This window comes from Rhinoderma darwinii, chromosome 1, assembly GCF_050947455.1.
Source record: "Rhinoderma darwinii isolate aRhiDar2 chromosome 1, aRhiDar2.hap1, whole genome shotgun sequence".
NCBI classification, from domain to species: domain Eukaryota; kingdom Metazoa; phylum Chordata; class Amphibia; order Anura; family Rhinodermatidae; genus Rhinoderma; species Rhinoderma darwinii.
In genome coordinates, this window is record NC_134687.1 from 548,366,721 (window position 1) to 548,393,310 (window position 26,590).

General features: G+C 43.2%; 1 protein-coding gene across 1 annotated transcript in view; it reads right to left on the reverse strand.

Annotated features, from left to right (window-relative positions):
- The window catches only part of LOC142745423 (V-type proton ATPase subunit S1-like protein), a 71,655-nt gene extending 45,459 nt beyond the window's left edge, over positions 1-26,196 (reverse strand). Inside the window, exons 1-4 of the mRNA XM_075854858.1 lie at positions 25,977-26,196; positions 7,958-8,004; positions 7,413-7,474; positions 4,659-4,900 (exon numbers count right to left, since the gene is read on the reverse strand). Coding sequence (XP_075710973.1) covers positions 4,659-4,900; positions 7,413-7,474; positions 7,958-8,004; positions 25,977-26,068 — 443 coding nt within the window. The 5' untranslated portion in view covers positions 26,069-26,196. The remainder of the gene's footprint in view (positions 1-4,658; positions 4,901-7,412; positions 7,475-7,957; positions 8,005-25,976) is intronic.
- Between the last annotated feature and the right edge of the window lie 394 nt (positions 26,197-26,590).

Here is a 26,590-nt window from a genome sequence, read left to right on the forward strand (position 1 = left end):
TACTTGGTTACCTGCAGCATCTGAGCTAGTATTAGGGTATGTTAGTGTCAGGAAATCGTTCTATGAAAACAAAATAAAAAAGTTTTAGGTAGCAGTATATTGCTTCTACTAGTACTAACAAAAGTACTAATAAAAGTATACTTTTATTTTGTTCTTGTCAAGCACACACGCTCTGCCTGTGCAAGAGAACACATTTTGCACGTGTCTAAGCACACAATTTACACGTGTGACACATAAATAATAGAATATGTTCCAAAGGTAATTTTCTGCCGAAGAGACCTATGCTTTTCTTGCCTCTGAGAAAGACTCGTCAGATGGCGAGACTCTTTTATTTATCAACCACCTCATCCAGTGATGAAGAGGAGAGACCCCCTAGGAGACGCCCCAGGACCTCCACCACAGTTAAAACCCCTGAGAGAAGTGACCCCGCAACAGTTGAAACCTCCGAGCGAAGTGACCCCATTTTGACCACCATACCAGACAATTACGAGCCCTTGAATACACTGGCATTCCAGGGATAAAATTTAATACGGCAGGGCTCAGTGAGATGGACTTTTTCAAGTTCTTTTTCACGGATGAATTTACAGAGCTTATGGTGTCCCAGACAAATTCATATGCCCAACAGTATATAACAAAGAACCCCACATCATTTTATGCCCAATCCCACAGATGGACTTCTGTAGACGCAGCAGAGTAGGGCAAATTCTGGGGACTGCTCTTGAACATGGGGGTTCTGAAAAAGCCATCCATTAGGACCTACTGGAGTACAGACATGTTATACCACACCCCGATATACCGCATGGTCATGTCCAGGATGCGTTATGAGGCAATACTAGCAGTGCCCACCCCGAGATGATACCAGTTTTGACCGTTTTTATAAACTGAGACCCCTATTAGACCATTTCAGTGCCCGGTTGGCCCAAGCATACATCCCCGAGAAGTGCATTACTGTTGATGAGTCCCTGGTACATTTTAAAGGGAGGCTTCAATTCCACCAGTACCTGCCGAGTAAGGGTATGTTCACACGAGGTCATTACGTCCGTAATTGACGGACGTATTTCGGCCGCAAGTACCAGACCGAACACAGTGCAGGGAGCCGGGCTCCTATCATCATACTTATGTAAGACGCTAGCAGTCCCTGCCTCGCTGCTGGTCAACTGTCCCGTACTGTAATCATGTTTTACTGAATTGTCATATATATATATATATATATATATATATATATATATATATATATATATATATATAATTGCAAATCTCACTCTGCACCATCTGCTGCGCATTATCTTTTACACAGTACCTGTGGGGTAAAAATGCTCACTACACTTCTAGATGAATGTCTTAAGGGGTGTAGTTTTTAAAATGGGGTCACTTCTCGGGGTTTAAAATGTACTGGTACCTCAGTGGTTCTGCATACATGACTTAGCACCAGAAAAGCTCCAGTAGGTCAAATGGTGGTCCTTCCTTCTGAGCCCTGCCGTGTGCCCAGCCAGCTAATAACAGCCACATGTAGGGTATTGCCGTACCCGGGAGAACCCACTTTACAGTTTATGTGGGGGAATCTACGCTGGCACATGCTGGGTACAATATATCGGACACTGAAATGGCATATATATATAGAAAATTGCAAATCTCACTCTGCACCATTTGCTGCGCATTATCTTTTACACAGTACCTGTGGGGTCAAAATGCTAACTACACCTCTGGAAGAATGTCTTAAGGGGTGTCGTTTTTAAAATAGGGTCACTTCTCGGGGGTTTCAACTGTACTGGTACATCTGGGGCTCTGCAAATGCGACATGGCACCCGAAAACCAATCAGGCAAAATCTGGACTCCAAAGAACACATAGCGCTCCTTCCTTTCTGAGCCCTCCCACGGGCCCAAACGGCAGTTTATCACCACAAATGGGTTTTGCTGCACTCAGGAGAAATAGGGCAACAAAAAGTGCTATTTTATTCCTTGTAAAAATAAGAAATTTTGAGCAAAAACTACATATTATTGGAAAATATTTAGTTTTCGGGGGATTCCTACTGTTTTGGCACCACAAGACCTCTTAAAATATATATTCTAATAAAAAAGAGGCCCCAAAATGCACTAGGTGCTTCTTTGCTTCTGAGGCCTGTGTTTTAGTCCACTTGGACACTAGGGCCACATGTGGGGTATTTTTAAAAACTGCAGATTCTGGGCAATACATATTTGGTAGTTCTGGTAAAACCTTCTGTGTTACAGAAAAAATGGATTAAAATGTAATTTCTGCAAGAAAAATGGAATTTGCAAATTTCACCTCCACTTTGCTTTAATTCCTGTGAAACGCCTAAAGGGTTAAAAAAAACTTTCTAAATGATGTTTTGAATACTTTGAGGGGTCTAGTTTTATAGGGGTTTCTAATACATAGGCCCCTCAAAGCCACTTCAGAACTGAACTGGTACCTAAAAAAAAAAGGCTTTTGAAACTTTCTTGGAAATATGAGAAATTGCTGGTTATGTTCTAAGCCTTGTAACACCCTATAAAAATAAAAGAATGTTCAAAAAATGATGCCAACATAAAGTAGACATATGGGAAATGTTAATTAGTAACTATTTTGGGTGGTAAAACCATTTGCCTTACAAGCAGATACATTTAAATTAAAAAATATGCAAATTGTACAAAATTTTCTCTAAATTTTGATATTTTTCACAAATAAACACTCACTGTATCAACCAAATTTTACTACTAACATAAAGCCCAATGTGTCATAAGAAAAGAATCTCAGAATCGCTTGGATAGGTAAAAGCATTCTGAAGTTATTACCACATAAAATGAAATATGTCAGATTTAAAAAAAGGGCTCTGAGCCTTAAGGCCAAAACACGGCTGCGTCCTTAAGGGTTTAAGACAAGTGATGGTCCTTTCTTTTTATCAATTTGCACATGTGGGGGATTAACTTTTTTATTTGCTTTGGTTCCCAAACAATTTTTGCTTTTTTACCATAAAGTCTATGGAAATGATGAATACAGCCAAGTACATCACTTGACTGTTTGTGTCAGTCCCACTGACATTGAATGGAGCAGCGGGAGCATGCTTGACCGCCGCTCCATTCAAGATTCTCCTTACTGTGCAGGGTGCAGTGACGAGGAATGGGGGGTTTGGGACCCCATTCTCGCGATGGGTGGGGGTCCCAGTGATCAGACCGTTATTGCATGTAGATAGGTGCTAATTGTCGATTCTGGAACAACCTCTCTAAGTAAAACTGCAATCCTTAACAACCCTGTGAGGATTAGGCAGGGTTCACACGACCTATTTTCAGACGTAAACGAGGCGTATTATGCCTCGTTTTACGTCTGAAAATAGGGCTACAATACGTCGGCAAACATCTGCCCATTCATCTGAATGGGTTTGCCGACGTACTGTGCAGACAACCTGTCATTTACGCGTCGTCGTTTGACAGCTGTCAAACGACGACGCGTAAAAATACAGCCTCGTCAAAAGAAGTGCAGGACACTTCTTTCAGACGTAATTTGAGCCGTTCTTCATTGAACTCAATGAAGCACATCTCAAAATTTACGGCTGTCAGAGAAGCCTCGCAAAATGCGAGGAGGAGCTTTTACGTCTGAAACGAGGCAGCTGTTTTCTCCTGAAAACTGTCTGTCTTTTCAGACGTAAAAGCCTGCTATCGTGTGCACATACCCTTAAACTTACCAGTAAATAAGCAGCACATAAGCAGTACATAATTTACCTTTCAGTAGATAAAAAGAAATAATTCAAAAAATGACTGCTATTATAAGGACATGGATGGCTTGCTTCTAAAGACTCATGATGCACATGTCTGCCGTTTGTGTACAAAAATGTATCCCACTTAACTTTAAAGTAATAGAAAGACATTTTTTAGATTATTCTACTGACCGGCTACAGCAGATAACTGTATCGCTGATTTAGAAGACCAATTCTGTATATAAAAGTCTGTTAAAGATTTAAAGTATTTTTCTCACTTCTTTTAAATAAAATTCAATTACTGAATAATGAAAAGTTCTGCAACTTTCTTATACACAATAGGGGGGAATTTAACAGCTTTTAGTTTTCTGGCAGAAAAGTCGCAAAAATTGTGATTTTTGTGCTGTTTCCGTCACTTAGCCTGTTCTCGAAAAAGTAGGTGGTGTCTAGCAAAATGGGCGTGGCCACTCGCGGCCCTACACATTTACCATAATTTATGCCAGAAGCTGACATAAATAGTAGCGGAAATCTTCACAAGATCCTAGCTGTAATAATAATATCATTGAATTATGGACCGAATCGTTATTCAGTCTATATGGACTGCTTTTATAACACTCACATGACGGTAAGGCTATGTTCCCACGCTTAGCAAAAAATGTCTGAAAATACGGAGCTATTTTCAAGGGAAAACAGCTCCTGATTTTCAGCTGGTTTTTTTAGCGACTCGCGTTTTTCGCTGCATTTTTTTCGCCCATTTTTGGGGCTGTTTTTCTATAGTTAATGAAAAACGTCCGAAGATAAACCATGTGCACATACCCTTACACAGAAACAGACACAATAGAAGAGGACGCTGCCCAAATTAGATTCTTCTAACCTAGGAGGTGGGGCACATTGTACATTACGAAGACCGTGCCCCATTCCAGTAATTCATACATACAATTTATGGAAAATTAATTCATACTTGCTTACGTGGAATTTTCTTCATTGCAGTTGGATTTGTCTGCATCCACATTGTCATACAGGCTTAAATTTGTATTTGTCATGTCCAGCTGAGTCTGATTCTTAAATCTGATGATTATTCTCTTGACTCCAAATAAAATACAAGTGTTGCCGTTTTTGGTGACATTGACAGTACTTTGAGGAGGTAAATTACTTTCATGTGTCACTTCTCTGGTCATCGTCTCTTTTCTTACTATATTGTAATATATACCCTGTATAAAAGCACATATGTTGGATCTATAACCACAATAATAAATACATATATAAGTGTTTATACTAAAACACATGGCAAAAAACACATATTTGCTCATTGTACACAGTATACCATTCTGTGCTGAATAATCTCATAATATATCCTTATAGAGGTCGGAGTTCGATTTTTCTGTCATGCAGCTCTTAATTCTAATTTAAAGCTTTTGATGATATACAAGCAGGTAAATCATACTTAGGGGGGATTCACACGAACGTGTATTGGGTTCGTGCGGGCCGCGTGGTTTTCACGCGCCACGCACAGACCAATACAAGTCTATGGGGCAGTACAGACAGTCTGTGCTTTTTGCGCAGCGTTTGTCCGCTGCGCAAAAAGCGCGACATGCTCAATATCTCCGCGTATTTCGCGCATCACGCACCCATTGAAGTCAATGGGTGCGTGAAAACCACGCAGGTCGCACGGAAGCACTTCCGTGCGAACCGACTGAAACAGCGCACCAGCTGTCAAAAGGATGAATGTAAACAGAAAAGCACCACGTGCTTTTCTGTTTCCAAACATCCAAACGGAGTGTCTTTGAGATGAGCAAACCCGGACAACCGAACCGAACTTCACCATGTTCGGCCGAACTAGTTTTGGCCGAACCGGGCAAAAAAAATTCCGGTACGCGACGTCAGGAGACAGTCACTGTCCAGGGTTCTGAAAGAGTTAAACTGGTTCAGCACCCTGGACAGTGACTTCCGATCACAATATACATGAACGTGTAAAAAAAAAAAGAAGTTCTGACTTACCGATAACTCCCGGCTTCTTCCTCCAGTCTGACCTCCCGGGATGACAATTCAGTCCAAGTGACAGCTCCAGCCAATCACAGGCCAAGCACAGGCTGCAGCCAATCACAGGCCAAGCACAGGCTGCAGCGGTCACATGGACTGCCGCGTCATCCAGGGAGGTGGGGCCAGATGTCAAAAGAGGCGCGTCACCAAGGACGCGTCACCAAGGCAACGGCCGGGAGGGAAGTTCTCGGTAAGTACGAACTTTTTCTTTTTTTTTAACAGGTTTCTCAATATTGTGATCGGCATTCACTGTCGAGGGTGCTGAAAGAGTTACTATCGATCAGATAACTCTTTCAGCACCCTGGACAGTGACTGACGTCGACTAGACTCATCTCTATGATGGCGGCTGCGCGAGAATCACGCAGCCGCGCATCATACAAGGATGACACACGCAGCTGTCAAGTGTTTTTTGTGCGCGCAAAACGCCGCGTTTTTTGCACGCGCAAAAACGCAACGTTCGTCTGAATCAGCCCTTACAGAAGTAAATCGGCCATATTGAAAAGCATAGTCGATTAAGCTTTTCAGTACAAGAGGATCCCCCCCAAAAAAATATGCACAGTATACCATATTTTTTTTTACAATGGGAGTCAACTGCATACGTATGCAACTGTATCTTTATAGTGGTCACACGCAACTCCCAAATTCCCTGCAAAGACATAAAAGATTACTATCTGACTGTCTGCAGTCAACTTTGAAGGGAGCCTAAGGTCGTGTTCACATGGTATATTTTCTGGTGTAAGATGCTTGTATTACGCTCTGAAATACGACTGTAAACAGCCTCTTATTCATTTCAATGAAGTACAAGTATTTTTACACTTGCTGTTTTGAAAAAACGCCTTGAAAAAATATTTTTAGTAAATATGTCATATGATATGTCATTCCTTGTATTCACACAGAGTTTTTTGCAGGCAGAAAATTCTGCCTCAAAATTCCGTCTGGAATTTTGAGGCAGATTTTGATCTGCCTGCACGCCGTTTGTCACTTTTTTCTCCCGCGGCCACCAAGCGAGGCATTTTTGCCAGTTTTTTGGCGCATTTTCCGATGTGGTTTCCGAGTCAAAAAACGTGTCAGAAAACTCTGTGTGAACTGGCCCTTAAAGCGTTTTACAAGCTGATTTTTCAAATTGACGCTTCACAAATACTCCTCAAAATAGCTTCAAAAGCACTAGTAAAATTAAAAACACTTTAAAAAATCAGCTCCAAAAATGCCTGGATTTCAGAGGCTGTATTCTCTTAAAATCAGCCTTGTATTTTTCAGCTTGAACTTATGTTGTGCGAACATGGCCTAATAGCTCACTGAATACTATTTATACATTGAAATCAATAATAAGAAAGTATGCAGTAAGCTCCCTCTAGTGGTAGCTGCAGGCAGCCAGAATGTTATATTTTTAATCTATGTATGTGCAGGGGATTTGGAGCTCTGTATCAGAACGCTAAAAGCCTTAGATGATTATGATTAAGAAATTAACCAGCATGAAATTTTGAAACTAAAAACAACATAATGATAAGAGGTGGAGATTCACTTCAAGGCTACAGCATTCATACATGTGCCTCACTGTGCTCTGCCTTTTCCACAACAACGTTCTACTTGCCAAACGTCTGATTTTACTATTTTAGATTTTTAACAGATTGATATTATAATATGGTACAAAGGAACATTCTCTTTATTTTCTGCACATCTCACCTGGTTATTCTCCGTTTGAGGTAATGTATAATCCTCCTGTGCGCTGAACATTTTAGGAAATCCTACAAGAAAACCAGTATATTGAAATGCATTCCATACAAGCTTCCCAACACTCCTTGCTTGTCTAATATAAAACAATCTGTGTTTGATGTTATATAAGGCTTCGTTCACATTTGCATTTGGTATTTCCGTTGCTCTACTCCATGGAGCAGAACAACGAAAATACTGGAAGCGCTGGATCCATTGCATGACGGACACCATCGGCGCCCGACGGAACCCATTTACTTTAATGGGTTTTCGTCGGGTTTCCAACAAAGTGTCAGACGTTTTACCGAACAAAATTGTTTAGCATGCTGCACTATTTTGACCAGCATTTTTTACCTGATCTGGGACATAGATCCCTAACAGAGTCTCCAACACAGTTATGAATCAAGCCTAACGTACATACAGGAGTTATGCATAATAAGCAATCCGGCTAAAATCAGAGTAAAATAGTGATAACTCGAATCACAAACTATATGGAATGTAAAAAAAAAAAAACTTACCATAACCCTGGGCTAATTCTTTCTCTGAAGATGTTTGCAAATTATACCTTGGATAAAAGACACACAGAACAAAGCAATCATTGTAAGAATTGTCTACTGATATCTACATTACAACAATTGTTATGTTTCAATATCACATTATTTTCAAGATCTCCTCTGCTTACTGCCAGTGAATGTGAACATTCCCCTTTACCTGGATATTACCTGGTATTTACCGTTTAGCTGTGAAAACTATTAGGTCTTTACAGTTTTTCATTCACTGACAGCAGACAGAGATTTTGAAAGTGGTGAGGAATTGAAAGTTGCATAACTTTTGATTATATATTGATTAATCTTTATTTATATAAATAGATTCATTCAGGCCTTGTGAAAACCTTGTTCACTGTGCGATCAAAGTCTTACTACAAATATTGGAAATGTGTAAGGCCTCATGCACACGACTGTAGCCATGTGCACGGCTGTGATTTTCGGGTCGGCCGGCTGTGGACTGTCAGCCGCAAGCAAATCGCAGGACATGCACATGGCCGCGGCCATTATTTTCAATGAGCCCGGACCGCAGAACACGGCCGTAATAAGACAGGTCCGTTCTCTCTGCGATCCGGGCTCCCGGGCCGTGCACGGACCGTAAAAACTACGGTCGTGTGCATGGCCCCATAGAAATGAATGGGGCCGCAATTCTCCCGTGGATTTTCAGGGGAATTGCGGCCGCAAAAGCACGTTCGTGTGCATGGGGCCTTAATAGTTGCAAACTGCATTAATATGTGTGCTGACAGGTCAGTGCTGAGGAAAGTCAAGCCCCGTCCTTTCATTTAAATGATAAAACAATCTAATCATACTTATATTAATATTCAAATACTCTCATAACATACATTTTTGTTATAGGGAGAACAAAAAAAAAAAACAATCCAGAGGGGAGGGGATAAAGGAAAACTCCTAATTCTGGGATCCATTCCGAAAAGTGAAAACTAGAAAAAAAAACATTTAAGACAAGATTTGTGAATCTGGCCTAGTACAGAAAAAAGTACTGATATTGACACTGTGATAGTATAACAATGTTCTTCTATATCATACAACCAGAAACTTGCTGTGAAAGAAACGGAAGAGGAGATTGATGTAGGAGTGGTTGGGTCATACGGTTCCAAAGTCATTACCATGTAACAGGTTGAGAATCATTGGGTCTACCAGATTAAATTTTTATTCTTTGGTCCCTTTAGGAAGGACAAACACTATTCTTGATATTTAAAGTCGACCTTACATATACTAGTCCTTCTCAATAAATGAGACTATCATCAAAAAGTTAATTTATTTCAGTAATTCAATTCAAAAAGTGAAACTCATATATTCTATAGATTCATTACACACAGAATGATCTATTTAAAGAATTTATTTTCCTTTAATGTTGATGAGTATGGCTAAAGGTATGTTCACACGGCTTATTTTTGGCCGTTTTTCGGGCCGTAAACGGCCGAAAAACTACCGAAAAATCTGGAGCAGAACACCTCCAAACGTCTGCCCATTGATTTCAATAGGAAAAATTGTGTTTTGTTCCGACGGGGCGTTTTATTACGCGGCCATTTTTCAAAACGGCCGCGTAAAAAAAAGCCCACAAAAAAGGAGTGCATGTCACTTCTTAAGCCGTTTTTATTGACTCTATAGAAAAACAGATCCAAAAAACGGCCGTTAAAAACTCTGCAATAAACGCTAGTTTGAATTAAAAAATTCTGAAAATTAGGAGCTGATTTCCCTTGAAAATAGCTCCGTATTTTCAGACATTTTATGCTAAGCATGTGAACATAGCCCAAGGCTGGGTTCACACAACCTATTTTCAGACGTAAACGAGGCGTATTATGCCTCGTTTTACGTCTGAAAATAGGGCTACAATACGTCGGCAAACATCTGCCCATTCATTTGAATGGGTTTGCCGACGTACTGTGCAGACAACCTGTAATTTACGCGTCGTCGTTTGACAGCTGTCAAACGACAACGCGTAAATTGACTGCCTCGGCAAAGAAGTGCAGGACACTTCTTTGCAACGTAATTTGGGCGTTCTTCATTGAAGTCAATGAAGAGCAGCTCAAGATTTACGAGTGTCACAGACGCCTCGCATAATACGAGGAGGAGCTTTTATGTCTGAAACGACGCAGCTGTTTTCTCCTGAAAACAGTCTGTCTTTTCAGACGTAAAAGCCTCTCATCGTGTGCACATACCCTAACAGTTAAAGGAACAGTGTCACGAAAAAAATATTTTTTACATCAGTTTGATTTTAGTGCTTTATTAAAAACTTTTAGATTTATTTGTGTGTTTGTGTTTTACTTTTTTTTATTTTTACACTTTTTCTTCCCTATGGGGGCTGCCATTTTTTTTTCCATTTCTGTATGTGTCGATTAACGACACATACAGACATGGAATACGGCAGCTACAGTCCCATAGTGAATGCGAACGGGGCCCGTTCCATCCACTATGCTGTACGCCGTCTGTGTGGGAACGGCGCATGCGCCGCTCCCACACAGTCCAAGTTGAACTGTGCGCCGTCCGGCGCCATTTTCCTGTAGACCGGAAGTCGCGGCCGGACAGTAAGATTACTACTTCCGGTCGCGGCTTCCGGACTTGTGCACTTGGAGCGGCGGTAGCAGACGGAGCGGACGGACCGGAGGGAGCGGCGGCGACTGAAGCAGGTAAGTTTTTTCTGTGTATGTAAGTGTTTTACTTTGTGTTTACTACTGTATGTAAACCTACTACACTGTGTGTTAGCTCAAAAAATGGGCGACACACAGTGTAGGAGGTTTGACCGTTCAATCCCCACGTTTCTCCCGGCACTATCCAGGATAAAGGAGGGGGGGATTCTGAGAACTCATAAGAGCGAGTGAGTTTTCTCAAAATTTGCAGCATAAAGCAATGTGGTTGCTTTACCACATGCAATGCTGCAATTTTGGGAATTGCTCCATCTAGTGATCAGCACTGGGAAATATTATAAATTAGAATCTAATTTATAATATTTCCTGACTCGTGAAAAAAATTTAAAAAATGAGAACAATGTTTAATCACCTACACACTAATTGTTTAACTAAAAAAAAAAATACATTTTTTTCTAGCGTCACATTCCTTTTAATGAAAACCCCCAAATTTAGTCTCTCAGAAAATTTGAATATTATATATGCACAATTTAAAAAATGATTTTTAATACAAAAATGTTGGCCTACTGAAAAGTATGTACAGTATATGCCCTCAATACTTGGTCGGGGCATGAATTAGTGCATCAATGCGGCGTGGCATGGAGGCGATCAGCCTGTGGCACTGCACTAACAGATCATATTATAAAACATGAGCCTCACAGCAGAAGGTGCAACTACAATGTGTATTAGCTGAAATAGAGTGGGCTCTATCCAAATCACCTTAATCACTAAGCAGAATCTGGTTAGGAAAGCGTATTAGTGCCTCTAAGTATCACGTCCAGCTCATTAGGCTGCGTTATCCAATAAGCAGGTTACCCCTTACGAAAGATCAACATTTTCAGTTATTAGAATATTATAGACAAATCTTTATTTATTGTAATAGACACTATACTATCTCCCAAGTCTTCATATTCAGTGTTTTTCTAGGAGACTACATAATACATATATGTATGAATATATTACTTTTAATGTTTGTGGCACATTGAGCGCATATACAAATATATATGTATATATATACATATATACGTGTATATATATATATATATATATATATATTTGTATACCTGTGTCAACATGGAAGTTATATTGACTGCAAATAAAACTAGACGGATAAGAATGGATTGAGCACAAGGTAAAACAGGTGACTCACCTTCCTACAAGCAGGAACCCTGCCCTCTTCACCCCTTTATCTTATTTAAATAATCCAATTGACAAAATCTTGTTCCTGCACTGAGAATGTAATCCAAATCCAGTATGAAACATTCAAGATCTGTATAATTCCTTCTATACTATTGCTCTGCTAAACACTGCACCTCTGCCAACTTGTTGGTCCATTTATTCCATACGGTCCCACTTAAAACTAAGGCCTCACGCACAAGACCGTAGCCATGTGCACGACCATGAATTTCGGGTCGGATGGCCGCGGAGTGTCACCCACAGGCCACCCGCAAATCGTGGGCCGTGCATATGGCCACGTGCATTAATATCTATGAGCCCGGATCGCAGAACATGTTCGTAATAAGACATGTCCGTCCTTTCTGCGGTCCAGGCTCCTGGGCCATGCACGGACCGTGGAAACCACGTTCGTGTGCATGGGCCCATAGAAGTGAATGGGGCCGCAATTCTCCCATGGATTATCGGTGGAATTGCGGCCGCAAAAGCACGTTCGTATGCATGGGGCCTTAGTAAAACTGTCAAAAGCGTGCTTCTAAGGGCAGATTCACACGAACGTTGCGTTTTTGCGCACGCAAACAACGCGGCGTTTTGCGAGCGCAAAAACCATTTGACAGCTGCGTGTGTCATGCGTGTCTAATGCGCGGCTGCGTGATTTTCGCGCAGCCGGCATCATAGAGATGAGGCTTGTCGATGCCCGTCACTGTCCAAGGTGCTGAAAGAGCTAAATCTTTCAGCACCCTCGACAGTGAATGCCGAACACAACAGCGAAAAACATGTAAAAAAAAAGATAAAGTTCCTACTTACCGAGAACTTCCCGGCCGTTGCCTTGGTGACGCGTCCTTGGTGACGCGTCCATGGTGACGCGCCTCTCTTGACATCGGGCCCCACCTCCCTGGATGACGCGGCAGTCCAAGTGACCGCTGCAGCCTGTGATTGGCTGCAGCCTGTGCTTGGCCTGTGATTGGCTGGAGCTGTCACTTGAACTGAAGTGTCATCCCGGGAGGTCGGACTGCAGGAAGGAGACAGGAGTAATCGGTAAGTTAGAACTTCATTTTTTTTTTACAGGTTCATGTATTTTGGGATCACAAGTCACTGTCCATGGTGCTGAAACAGTTTAACTCTTTCAGCACCATGCACAGTGAATGTTTCCCGACGTCGCGGACCGGAAATTTTTTGGCCGTGTTCGGCCAAAACGAGTTTGGCCGAACCCGGTGAAGTTAGCTTCGGTTGTCGGGGTTCGCTCCTCGCAAAGACACTCCGTTTGGATGCTTGGAAACAGAAAAGCACGTGGTGCTTTTCTGTTTCCATTCATCCTTTTGACAGCTGTTGCGCAAACACGCAGTTCGCACGGAAGTGCTTCCGTGCGACATGCGTGGTTTTCACGCACCCATTGACTTCAATGGGTGCGTGATGCGTGAAATACGCAGAGTTATTGAACCTGTCGCGTATTTTGCGCAGCGAACAAACGCTGCGCAAAATACACGGACTGTGTGTACTGCCCCATAGACTTCTATAGGGCATTGCGTGCCGCGCGAAAACCACGCGCCCTACACGCTGCCAAATCACGCTCGTGTGAATCCCCCCTAAAGCTGCTTTCACATGGCAGTATTTTGATCAGTAGTTTCTATTAGTATTTGGAAGCCAAAACCAGGAGTGAAACATAAAAAGAAAAAACTATAATGGAAATATTTTTACCTCTTTTATGTTTTGGACCCACTCTTGGTTTTGGAATCCAAATACTGATGCCAAAATACTGCCATGTGAAAGAGACCTAAGGCAGAGCCGCGTGGCGCAGTATTATTGTGGTATACTCCACTAGAAGCAATGTATTATGGGGAAAATACCTACATAATGTTCCATCCACTGGTGTGTCTCACAATATTTTTTCTGTTCGATTCTGTATCAATCCAACAGAAATAAAATAGTGACACGTTCCATTGGATGGAATATTATAGAGATATTCTCCCTTATAAAATCAGAGACATATAGAGGCCTGGGTATGCCGTTACGTTATAAATGACCAATCTCTGCCATGCTATTTCAAAACGAGTTTGGATGACAGAAGAGGGTAAAATAATAAAAGTTACACAACAGACCTCTTTTAAGTAGTTCCTACTGGATTTTAAGAAAAATGCTCTATGATAGAATTGGAAAACTCACTTCAACATACATAGGCCTCATTCAGATGGGAGTATTGTACCTGTATTTAAAAGCACACCCGTAATACCCAGACAAATGTCGGGTTGTAGGTTAAGTTCAGTAGAACCGCGAGGGATCCAGGATTTACATCGCAAATAAACCCGGATAGAAGACGCCTACCTGTATGAGGTCTAAGAGACAGTCAATGCACAAAGTATGTTAGCCATGTTGAACAGAGTAGTTAGCCGCGCACATTATAGGTGCGGGTCCCAGAGAACCTGTCAGACATTTATGGCATAACCTCTGGATATGCTATAAATGTCTAAGATGGGAAAAACCCTTTAATTGTATCTATTGTTACTTATATAACTATGGTGGTAGTTGTGTTTTTGGAAGTTAGCAGCAGAAGCAGTAGTTAGTACAGTTATCTATTTCCGTTGCAACAAACCCAGCCGCTGCACAAGCGAGGATCAATATAGGAGCACAGTCAGTCAGGAAATGTTTTCAGGCTAGGGACACACAGCGACTTTGGCCACGACACAAGTCGCACGTCCAAACATCACCGTGTAGCACTGCCAGCATTGTAGCTAATGAAAGTTAATGTGATCGCTTGACGACCCGCATGTTGCCTGGACCACAACACCACAGTAGAATGGAATCCAAACACGCTGCACTTCTTGTGACTGTGTTGTCACTCTCGCGGAAACTTGACGGTTGCAAAGCGACCATATTCAATTTTATTACTTGCGATGCGACCTGTGTCGCATCCAAAGTTGCCGTGTAGCCCTTGTATAAATAAAAACAAAGAAAACTTCATAAAAGTGAGGGAATGAGTTTTTAACTAGACAAGACAGTCCTGCATTCTGGGCAATTTCCTGCTGTCCTTTCAAATGTATGTTGGGTACAATGTTCCAAGAGCTACGAGGACCATTAGGACACCCCAGCAGTCTCATCTAATACTTGTTTTTTTGGATGCAACCAGAAATGAGCAGCATCACTAGTGGAGAAGAATGGAAGTGGATGTCATTGTTATGGGGGGAACTGATGTTGGCTGTTTTTGGGGGCACGTCTGGACCGTAAATGGCACTATCTGGCCACTGTATGCACTATTTGTTTTTGGGATGAATTTCATAACTGTTTGAAGCTATCTGGGCTCTATATTGCACTATTTATTAGTTTTTTTTTAAATCATTACATGAGAAATGTAGTCACTATTTATCTGTGTGTCCACACCCTGCGCCGTGACAGACATCAACTTGTCCTGGCATCGATTCCACTGAGTGTTAAAATTGTTCTGAAGGAATATTGGCCTACGAGGACAGGATAGCTTCTCGCTAAAGTTTCCTTCTGCCATAGATTAAACAGCTTCTGAACTTGGTAAGCCACAATGCTTATTTAAGCTCTACTGTTCAAGTGTCCATCCACAGGTTTTAGAGGACCCAGGGTGTGCCAAGAAACGATTTCCCCACACCATTAGGCTACCACCACCAGCCTGAACTGTTGACACCTGACAGGAAGGGTTCATCGACTTACGACACAGTTGCATGAGAAAACCCCACAAGGTTGGCAGTTTTTTTAAATACTGGCCCCGGCTAATGTAGCACTAACGACCATGTCTACTTTGAAGTGGGTCAGATCACTTGATTTTCCCATTCTAATGTGAATTCACACAGAAATTAATCCACAAAAAACTTGTCGCTTGATTTCATGCTCCACTCTGGGGTCTAATTCTCACGCAGGGAAGCTTCAATTGTGAAAGGGCAGGTGTCTAATAAAGTTGCCATTCAGTGTATATGGCACATTACCTGGAAGCAGCAAGGAATTATTTATCGAGCTACTGTAATATGACACTATTTATTATGGAGTGTATGGCATTAGTATTCAAGCACAATTCAGCACTATTTATTTAGGCAATATACAGTATATATCATGGGTCAGCAACCTATGGCACCGATGCCACAGCCGTTACGCGGGGCATGATTTGCTGGCACACTTTCCTCTCCCGATGTCCAGTGCCGTTGTGTGCTTGGCAGCGCTGATCACAAGGAGACAGCGGCGCTTCATCGTCTTTGACGCTGCTGAACACTTGGCAAGCACACAATGCAGCACTGCTTTCGATTTCTGGTGACCAGTGCCATCGGGACATAGTTCAGTAACCGCTTTGTAAAAGAAAAAGTTAGTAAAGTTTGGCAGTTCTCCCTTATGTGCACCCACCCAAAGCTGGTTTTCAGTAGATGTGGTGTCTTCTATGTGCACACCACCACCCCAAGTGGTGTTCAGTAGCCACAGTCTCTCCTATGTGCCCCCCCCCCAGCTGGTGTTCAGTAGGTCTCTCCTGTGTGCAGTGCCCCCAAGCTGGTATTCAGTAGCCAGGGTCTCTACTGTGTGCAGTTCCCCAAGCTGGTATTCAGTCGCTGCAGTCTCTCCTATATGCACCCCCACGTTGTGAACAGTTTGTCTTATATGACTTTCATGTTTGCATGGCACTCTGAGTACTTCATCATTGTTTTTTTTTATACCTTTGGTATATGGGAACAGATACTTCAGGTATGCTTATATTGTTAAATTCAAATAAACATAGTCAACACAGCCAATTTTGTCAGTTTTATCTGGGCTTTTTTTTCTAAATAGCAGTGGGGAGGGTAGTCGAAAATGTTTTGTTGCAGATATTTCTGCAGCTGAAAATCAGTTCCATACATCTGAATGGGATCTGCAGCAGGTGCATGAAGTTCTGCAAGTTCCATTCAGATTAAGGGTATGTTCACACAGCCTATTTTCAGCCGTATTTCGGGCCGTAAACCCCAAAAAAACGGCCGAAAATTCGGAAGCAGAACACCTCCAAACATCTGCCCATTTCAATGGAAAAAACGGCGTTCTCTTCGGTCGTGCCATTTAAAAAAAAAAAGAAGTGCAGGTCACTTCTTGGGACGTTTTTGGAGCCGTCTTTCATAGACTCTATTGAGAACTCCAAAAACGGCCGTAAAAAACACTGTGAAAATCGCGAATGGCTTAAAAAACTTCTGAAAATCAGGAGCTGTTTTCCCTTGAAAACAGCTCCGTATTTTCAGACGTTTTTGAGTTTGCATGTGAACATAACCTAATAGAACTGCTCTTCAGTTGCAGAAATGTTTGCAACAAAATCTGCCACATGTGAATCCACCCTAAGGCAGGGTTCCCATATAGCGTATACGCTGCAGAATTTCCACAACAGAATTCTGTGCGGAACTTCCGCAGCATTTAGGGTATGTGCACACACAAAATAAAAAACGTCTCAAAATACGGAGCTGTTTTCAAGGGAAAAAAGCTCCTGATTTTCAGAAGTTTTTTAAGCCACTCGCGAATTTCACTGCGTTATTTACGGCTGTTTTTGGAGCTGTTTTTCTATAGAGTCTATGAAAACGGCTGAAGAAGTGACATTCACTTCTTTTTCGCGGCTTTTTTTCCCATTGAAATCAATGGGCAGATGTTTGGAGGCGTTCTGCTTCCGACTTTTCAGCCGTTTTTCGGGCCGTTTACGCCCCGAAAAACGTCTGAAAACCCTCCGTGTAAACATACCCTAACTCCGCAGTTAAAACACCTGACCAAACTAGCAGCCTATTGGGAATGTAGGGACCCTAAATTCAGTTATGGTTTATATATCAAATTTGTTGATTGTGGAAATTATTGCTATTTAGTTATACTTGCACCACATGCATATAAGCTATTTAAGACATGGCTTGTTGTTCTGACACTTTGAATAAAAACGCTTAACGACTATGTAAACCCTTAAAAGGCTTTTCTTTTAAAAAAGGTCAATCAGTGTGATTGGTGCAACTTTATAAATAGTTTTTATTAAAAAAAATTTTTTACTTTTTGAGGTACATCTGCTTTGTATTCACTATACAGAGCAGCGGTATCATGCGCTTTGACCTGAATGCGTCAGGTGTACTCAGAATCCTGACACTTCTGAATCTTTTCTGTGACATTCCAGCAACGGATACGAAATCTCGCGAGATTACGAGGTAAACGAGATTTCGTATCCGTTGCTGTAAATCTCACAGAAAAGATTCAGAAGTGTCAGGATTCTGAGTACACATGACGTCCAGGCTGGATAGTCATGTGTATTCATTATCAGGATACTGTAGTAATGTTAGGGTTTATGTATGTAGCTGCACATAGTGATATAACTATATCGCTAGTGCAGTGTAAATGAATGGAGAGGAGTGCATGATGCCGATTGGTCAGCGTCATGCACTCCTCTGTACAACGCCCACTTGGTCGAAAGTAAAAATACGCCCACTTGGGCATTAAGAAAGCTCATTAGCATAAACCAAAATCGCTCCTAACCTTGTGAAAATAGATCGTTTTTTTAAATAAAAAGCATTACTGTCACCTACATTACAGCGCCGATCTCCTTATGTAGGAGACAGGGCACTTATAATGTGGTGACAGAGCCTCTTTAAGTCTGGACTGAGCTCGTGAGCGCACCCTGGTGGTCACAGTGGAGCAGGACGGCCGTATGTGCAGACATCTCTTGAGTGAAGGGCGTCGACTGGATAGAAGGAGTTCGTGGTCGGCGACCACAGACGTTACAGTATCCCCCCTCTTACGCCCCCTCCTCTTGGGACCAGAACGAGAGAGAAACTTCTTGATGAGGGTAGGAGCGTTGAGATTCTCTTCTGGCTCCCAGGACCTCTCTTCTGGACCAAACCCCTTCCAATCTACTAAATAAAAGGTTCTTCCTCTTACTTTTTTAATGTCCAAGATATCCTTAAAGGAACAGTGTCACGACCAACTTTTTTTTTAATATGTTATGTGTTTTAGTGTGATAGATCAATAAATTTTATTAATGTATGTTGCTGTGTTGTACTTTTTACGTTTTTAATTGATTTACTTCTCTATGGGGGCTGCCATTTTTGTTTCCATTACTGTGTGTGTCGATTAACGACACACACAGACATGGAATACGGCAGCCACAGTCCCATAGGGACTGTGAACGGCTCCCGTCCCATTCACGTCCGTGTACGGCGTCTGTGTGGGAACTGCGCATGCGCCGCTCCCACACAGTCCTATTCGAAATTGGCGCCGTCCGGCGCCATTTTCCTGTGGACCGGAAGTCGCGGCCGGACAGTAATATTACTACTTCCGGTCGCGGCTTCCGGACTTGTGCACATGGAACAGCGGCAGCAAAGGGAGCGGACGGGCCGGAGGGAGCCGCGGCGGCAGGAGCAGGTAAGAGATTTCAATGTATGTTAGTGTTTGTGTGTGTTTACTACTGTATGTAAACCTACTACACTGTGGGTTACCTCAAAAAATGGCGACACACAGTGTAGGAGGTTAAACCTTTCAAACCCCTCGTTTATCCCGGCACTAGCCAGGATAAAGGAGGGGGGGATGCTGAGAGCTCACTAGAGCGAGAGCTTTTAACCCAATGTTGCAATGCTGCAATTTTGGGAACTAGCTCCATCTAGTGACCAAAAATGGGTAGTATTATAAATTAGAAAAAATTTATAATATTTCCTGACTCGCGAAAAAAAAAAAATTTGAACAATGTTTAATCACCCACACACTAAATGTTTAAATTTTAAAAAAAAAACATGTTTTTCGGGCGATTCCATGCCTTTAACCTCGAAGGTATCTGAAGGGCCGGTCGCTGGAGGCAACAGCAGGGCTTGGAGTCTTGGTAAAGCGGTTCAGAACCACTGGCTTCAAGAGAGAAACATGGAAGGAGTTGGGGATCTTGAGGGTAGGAGGCAGCCGAAGCTTGTAGGCGACAGGGTTGATCTGCTGTAGGATCTCGAAAGGACCGAGGAACCTGGGAGCAAACTTGCATGAGGGTACTCTTAGTCGAAAGTTCCTGGAGGACTGCCAGACCTTTGTGCCAGGAAGAAACTGAGGTGGTTCTCTTCTCCTTATGTCCGCCCTCCGTTTCATACGATCCACCGCAAGCAGGATGGAGGATCGAGTCTGCCGCCAAATTTGTAGAAAGTCCTTGAAGGCTGCGTCAGCAGCTGGTACCTTGGATGAATCAGGAACCTGGAGAGGTATTCATGGGTGTTGGCCAAGGACTATGAAGAACGGAGTGTTCCTTGTGGACTCGCTGGTATGATTGTTGTAGGAGAATTCAGCCCACGGGAGCAACTGTACCCAGTCATCATGTTGCCTAGAGATGAAGTGACGCAGGTAGTTCTCCAAGATTTGATTGATCCTCTCGACCTGTCCATTGGACTGAGGATGGTAGGCCGAGGAAAAGTCCAACTTCACACCTAGAAGTCCGCAGAGGGCTCTCCAGAACCTCGAGGTGAACTGAACCCCCTGATCAGACACAATATGCTGTGGCAAGCCGTGCAGGTGGAAGATGTGTTGGATAAACAGTTTGGCCAGTAGGGGAGCAGACGGAAGACCGGTCAGAGGAATGAAGTGGGCCATTTTTGAAAATCGATCCACGACCACCCAGACAGTGCTGCATCCGGCAGAGAGGGGCTGGTCCGTAATAAAGTCCATAGCTATATACTGCCAGGGAGCATCGGGCACAGGCAATGGCTGGAGCAGACCAGCGGGTCTGGAGTGAGCGACCTTGTTAGTTGCACACACAGAGCAGGAGGAAACAAAGTCCATAACATCTTTGGGCAGCGTGGGCCACCAGAAATGACGGGCAATCAAATCCCGGGTCTTACGGATCCCCGCATGACCTGCCAGTCTAGAGGTGTGTCCCCAGCGGAGGACTCTCCTTCGGTCATCCATGCGCACAAAAGTTCTCCCTGGAGGGATGTCCCCAACTTGCAGTGGGTTGACTGGAACAATACAGGACGGGTCGATAATGTTCTGGGGCATCTCCATAGTGTCCTCCGTCTCGAAAGACCTGGATAAGACATCGGCCCTCACATTCTTTTCAGCCGGGCGATAATGGAGCTCAAACTGGAACCTGGCAAAGAACAGTGACCACCTGGCCTGACGAGGATTCAGCCGTTGGGCTGTCTGGAGGTAGGTGAGGTTCTTGTGGTCTGTAAAAATCAGGATGGGGTGAGCTGCGCCCTCTAGTAGATGTCTCCACTCCTCCAGGGCCAATTTGATGGCCAGCAACTCTCGATCCCCAATCGAGTAGTTGCGTTCTGCGGAAGAGAAGAGCTTAGAAAAATATCCACATACCCTTGACTTGCCCTTGGAACAGGAGTGCACCAGCACCGACAGAGGACGCGTCCACCTCCAACAAGAACTGTAGGGAAACATCTGGATGATGGAGGATAGAGGCTGATGTGAAGGCACTCTTTAGGGTATTGAATGCGGACTCTGCCTCAGGAGTCCACACCTTGGCGTTCATGCCCTTCTTGGTGAGGTTAGAGATAGGAGATGTTAATGAAGAGAAGTTTCGGATGAACTGTCTGTAAAAATTGGCGAATCCCAGAAAGCGCTGTATGGCCCGCAAGCCTTGAGGACGTGGCCATTCCAGGACGGACTTTACATTTTCAGGATCCATCTTGAGGCCTCTAATCGCAATGATGTAGCCCAGGAAGGGTAGAGCATCTCTCTCAAATACGCATTTCTCCAATTTGGCGTACAGTTGATTCTCCCTTAATCGCAGCAAGACTTGACGGACATGTTTCTGATGCGTCATAGGATCTGGAGAAAAAATTAAGATGTCATCAAGATAGACTACTACACAAACATAAAGCAGGTCACGGAAAATGTCATTCACAAACTCCTGGAAGACCGCGGGAGCATTACACAGGCCGAAGGGCATTACTAAATATTTATAGTGTCCGTCCCGGGTGTTAAATGCAGTCTTCCATTCGTCACCCTGGCGAATCCGGATTAGGTTGTAAGCCCCCCGCAGGTCTAACTTGGAAAAGATCTTGGCACCACGTATACGGTCAAATAATTCTGAGATCAATGGCAATGGATATTTATTTTTCACCGTGATCTGGTTGAGTCCCCGGTAGTCTATACAGGGACGAAGAGAACCATCCTTCTTTTTGACGAAGAAGAACCCGGCTCCTGCTGGGGAGGAAGACTTGCGTATGAAGCCCCGCTCCAAGTTGGATCCCGAGTCCAGATACGCAGAGACCTGATGCATTCTCTCGCCGGACACTATGGTCGCTGGTATGGACAATTTGGATGAAAGTCCTTTTTTACCCAGGGTTGTCACTCCTAGCAAACCTAGGCTTTAAGGCTTTAGGGGACACAGGCGCACAAGATGGCCACCGAGGCCGCAATAGAGACAAAGTCCCGAAGTGAGTCTGCGTTGTCTCTCCTGGGTGGATAGCTTAGCCCGGTCCATCATCACAGATTCCTTAGGAGGATCGACATCTGAGGACAGCAGGGGTTGCTGCAAAGTAGGTCCCAGACTAGGAGGGTCTCCCTCCCGACGAACCTCTTGGAGGTGTTCTCGGATCCGTATGTCAATCCGGACGGACAGAAGGATGAGGTCATCCAGGGTAGATGGCAGGTCTCGAGCGGCAAGTTTGTCCTTAATCTTAGGGGACAGTCCATTCCAGAATGCCGCCACCAGAGCCTCATTGTTCCACAACAGTTCTCCCGCCAGGATGCGGAAGTAGATGGCGTACTCACTCACAGAGGTGTCTCCTTGGCGTAGTTTAATCAAGGCAGCCGCTGCAGATGAGGCCCGTCCAGGCTCCTCAAATACCATGCGAAAGGACCGGAGAAAGGCTTGGAAGTCACGTATCTCAGGTCCTTGTCTCTCCCAGATAGGGTTCGCCCATGCAAGAGCCTTTCCGGTGAGGAGAGAAATGATGAATGCGACCCTTGCGCTGTCAGATGAAAATGTCCTGGAACACAGGCTGAAATGGATCTGGCACTGGTTCAAAAATCCACGACAGGAACCTGCGTCTCCATCATAGCGGTCTTGAAGTGGCAAAGAAAAACACGGGTCGACACTGCCAGGAGGTGTAGTCTGAGGATCAACACTGCCAGGAGGTATAGTAGGAGGAACAGCAGCTCTTGCTTCCTGCTGACGAACGAGAGCGTTCAAAGCTTGGAGGAGTTGGTCCTGTCGAGACTGGAGATCCAGCAAATCCGCCCGCATCTCTTGTGACGTCGTCATGGTCTTGGATTGACCAGCGGGGTCCATGGCCTGAGCCTACTGTCACGAGTGGTTCGTGGACCCACTGGGCCGTACCGTCTTGGCGGTATGGCAGCTGGCCAACAGGACGCAGGTAAATGTCTATAGTTCGTATAGGGTACCTGTGGCAGCTCAGATAGTAGCGAGGCAGGCTAGGCAGGAACTTGGCAGCAGGTGGACGTCAGGTGTGGAGAGGCAGGTCAGGTGTAGAATACGGTACAGCACGGCTACAGCAAGCACGACACTAGATTCAGGATACAGGAACAGGAAACAGGAAAACACTGGGAGCAGGAAACACTAGGGGGCCATTTGCAAGACAGACTAGGGATACAACAACAAGGCTCAGGCGTGGGAGGATGGGGCTGGGACCTTCTTATAGCCCAGGGTGCTCTGGAGCAATTAGCTCAAATCACCAACATGCTTCTTAAGTCTGGACTGAGCTCGTGAGCGCACCCTGGTGGTCACAGTGGAGCAGGACGACCGTATGTGCAGACATCTCTTGAGTGAAGGGCGTCGACTGGATAGAAGGAGTTTGTGGTCAGCGACCACAGACGTTACATTATCTCTGTACTGCCAAATGTTGTACTGACCTGGATAAAGGTTTTTTACCTGCAAAAATTGTGCATTTGTTTGTCCTTGGATTGCTATTGAGGGAGGAGAGATCCTCATCTGAACGTATTACTACGGGGTGGCGCCTATAAATCTTTTGGTTTTGCATTAGTGTTTGAAAACACAGTCGGGAGTGTAAGCAATCTCCAGTTGTCGCACAACTGCAAACCTGGTGGTATATGAAAGATAAGAATCTAATTTTTTATGTGCTACCAGAAGCACTGTTCTAGGTGGTCCACAGCCCGAGATATAGCTATTTGAAGCTCCACCTCAGGAGAGTCGCTAGTGTTTAGTGTTGACGCCCCTTAGCTAGTAAGCGATTCTTTACCATATTTGGCACAAAAACAACCGGGGGCCATATCTCAGGAACGGGGAGCGTAGAAATAAAATGAAGGCACCGCTGGAGTCCAGGAGACAGCGGTAGAAATGTGAGACTGCTGGTTCACTTTCTATGACCTAGTGACAGTTTTAAGTACTGTCTAAGCATGTCTTGTAGAGTCCTGCTTATCTCCATGACTAGTCCTTCATTTCAATACTAGTTTGGTGTCTATTGACCCTGGTTTATATTATAAATATGCAGAACATCATCACAATTGGCTGGTACCTCTGAGGCCACAATCTACAGGGCCAAACGCCAAACAGAAATTCTACACAAACCTTTGTTTGCCTTGCACGCCCCTTTTTCTTTTACTATACTTTTAAAAACATTATTTTGCACAAAACATCTACTCAAATGTATACATCCCATTGTTTTTTACGGGGCAAAAAATAAGCCAAAGTAATTTTGTCAAATGTTTTTGTGAAATATGTAAAGGAAACCTTTTTTATTAGCATAGGTAATAGCGTAGGTTATTATATGGGCTAAAAATACAAAGAAAATTAAAGTTTACGTCTCTTTAAAATGGAAGTCAATGGCAGATGTATCCAAATGTATATATATATATATATATATATATATATATATATATATAGATATGTTTGGATCAAAAAATGGATGTACTTGTATGTCAGCTGTATATCTTTAACGCCTCAAGCCCACGACAGTGTGTGCCGGCCGGATCCCATCAGTGATCCGAGGAAAGCTAGGACATGTCCTATCTTTCCACGGATTGGAGAATTGGGGCAGTTTTCATGGACCCGATTAATCCGCTAAAGTGAATGGGTCAGTGAAAACTATCGGGTGCCACTCGGATGCCGTGAAAAACAGCCCGAGTGGCACTCGGTCCTGTGCAACTTCACTTACAGACTGATTCTGTATATGGATAAATCTAAAAAAAAATATTTACGTAACAAATTATAATTTACTCATAGCTGTGCATCCCCACTATTGGAATAAATACATTTGTAAAGGGAACTATTCATATATATGTTACAGTGGATTTAGAAAATGTGTACCGCCACTTTAAGATTTTATAATTGACCGACAAAAGAACTTGGAACAACAGATTTATATAATATCAAGTGTCTTTTGAACAAATATAATAGATGAAAAGCTAAGAGATGAATCCAAGTATAAAAGTCACTTTGATATACTTTATTACGTATCCATAAGAGATTACATGACTGCAGACCCAATGTATGTCTGATACAGGAGCCGCCACTTATTCCCGCTCTCATAGGCCTATTAAGCAGGTTTAAACGGCCGCTAATTAAAATGTCCTGGATATGCAGCGGCAAACATATTGTGGCTTTTATCCGTTATTGACCCAAAGTCGTCTTAATACAAGATTAAACAAATCTCCACATGTCCAGCCTGCCCTATATCCAGAGATTGGATTCTCAGCTGTTCCAACCTCTAGGATATTTTGACCTGTGTAAACGTGCAGTAAATTTGCAGTCTCCAATACAAATACATAGAATCTGTAGAATACAGACTAGAAGAACAATATATACGTATTCTGTATCCTGCTGACTACAGCCAGCGATGGGAGCACGGATGGAAACCTCATAGACCGCACAGCCATATATTCATCATAACTCCAACGACAGATGGATACCTGAGATGACTGATCTCTTAAGAAAAATAAATAATAGTAATGATTTAGATCTACTTTGTAGGATGAGCAGAGCTGGGTTTGTCACTTGACACAGCTCACAGTGACAATACCTGTTTTTACATAGGACTGCGGGCAAGCATTCTGCAATGTCCTGAGTGAGTTATCGTAATACATGACAGAAACATTGAAATGACATATTCCGCACTTCTACATCAGTATGTACTACAATGATAGGGTAGGTACATTAAGACATTAATATGAATCCTGATGGTAGTTTTAGGCTCCTTTGCTTCTAGATCTATCAATGATAATGTAATAAAGAGATCCCGAGTACGGAATATTATCATGAAATGAAGCTTTGCGCTCACCTGTTCTCCAGCCTTGCAGAGACCCATTCCTTTGAGTGCACAATTCCCATGCCAATAATAATTACAATGAAGCAGAACCTATTCTTTTCCATTGAGAAAGCGCAGATCTTGTCAGATCATGCACATTTGTTCATCTGGGGTGGCAGAATGAAAGAAATGACCTTCCAATCACATGTGACATGTGACAGCACTTACGCCAATAGGAGGAAATAGAAGCCAGAAGTTCCCATCCTCATTAGTGCTGCCCCCACACTTGCTCGCAGCATTTATTTAGCACGTTGAAGTCACAATTCTCTGAGCTTTCAGCTCTGTAGTAATTATTAATTGGTTTTACCGTCTTTACTGCGAAAGAAGGAACATACGTATGTGTTCAGAAATGCAATCGCTGCAGACGTTATTGTCAGAGCTGTGCATGTCATAGATAACTGCAAATTATTATTAATGGCGGACTCTATAATAAGAAGGCATCACACCAAGTGTTGTTAGGGCACTCTTCGCACATGGGAAATTCTGAATTCCCTTGTATGTATTGCATTATTAGATCTTTAGATCATGTGTGACGCCTCATGCACATGGCAGTATTAGGGCTCGACCACACGTTGCGGAATTGATGC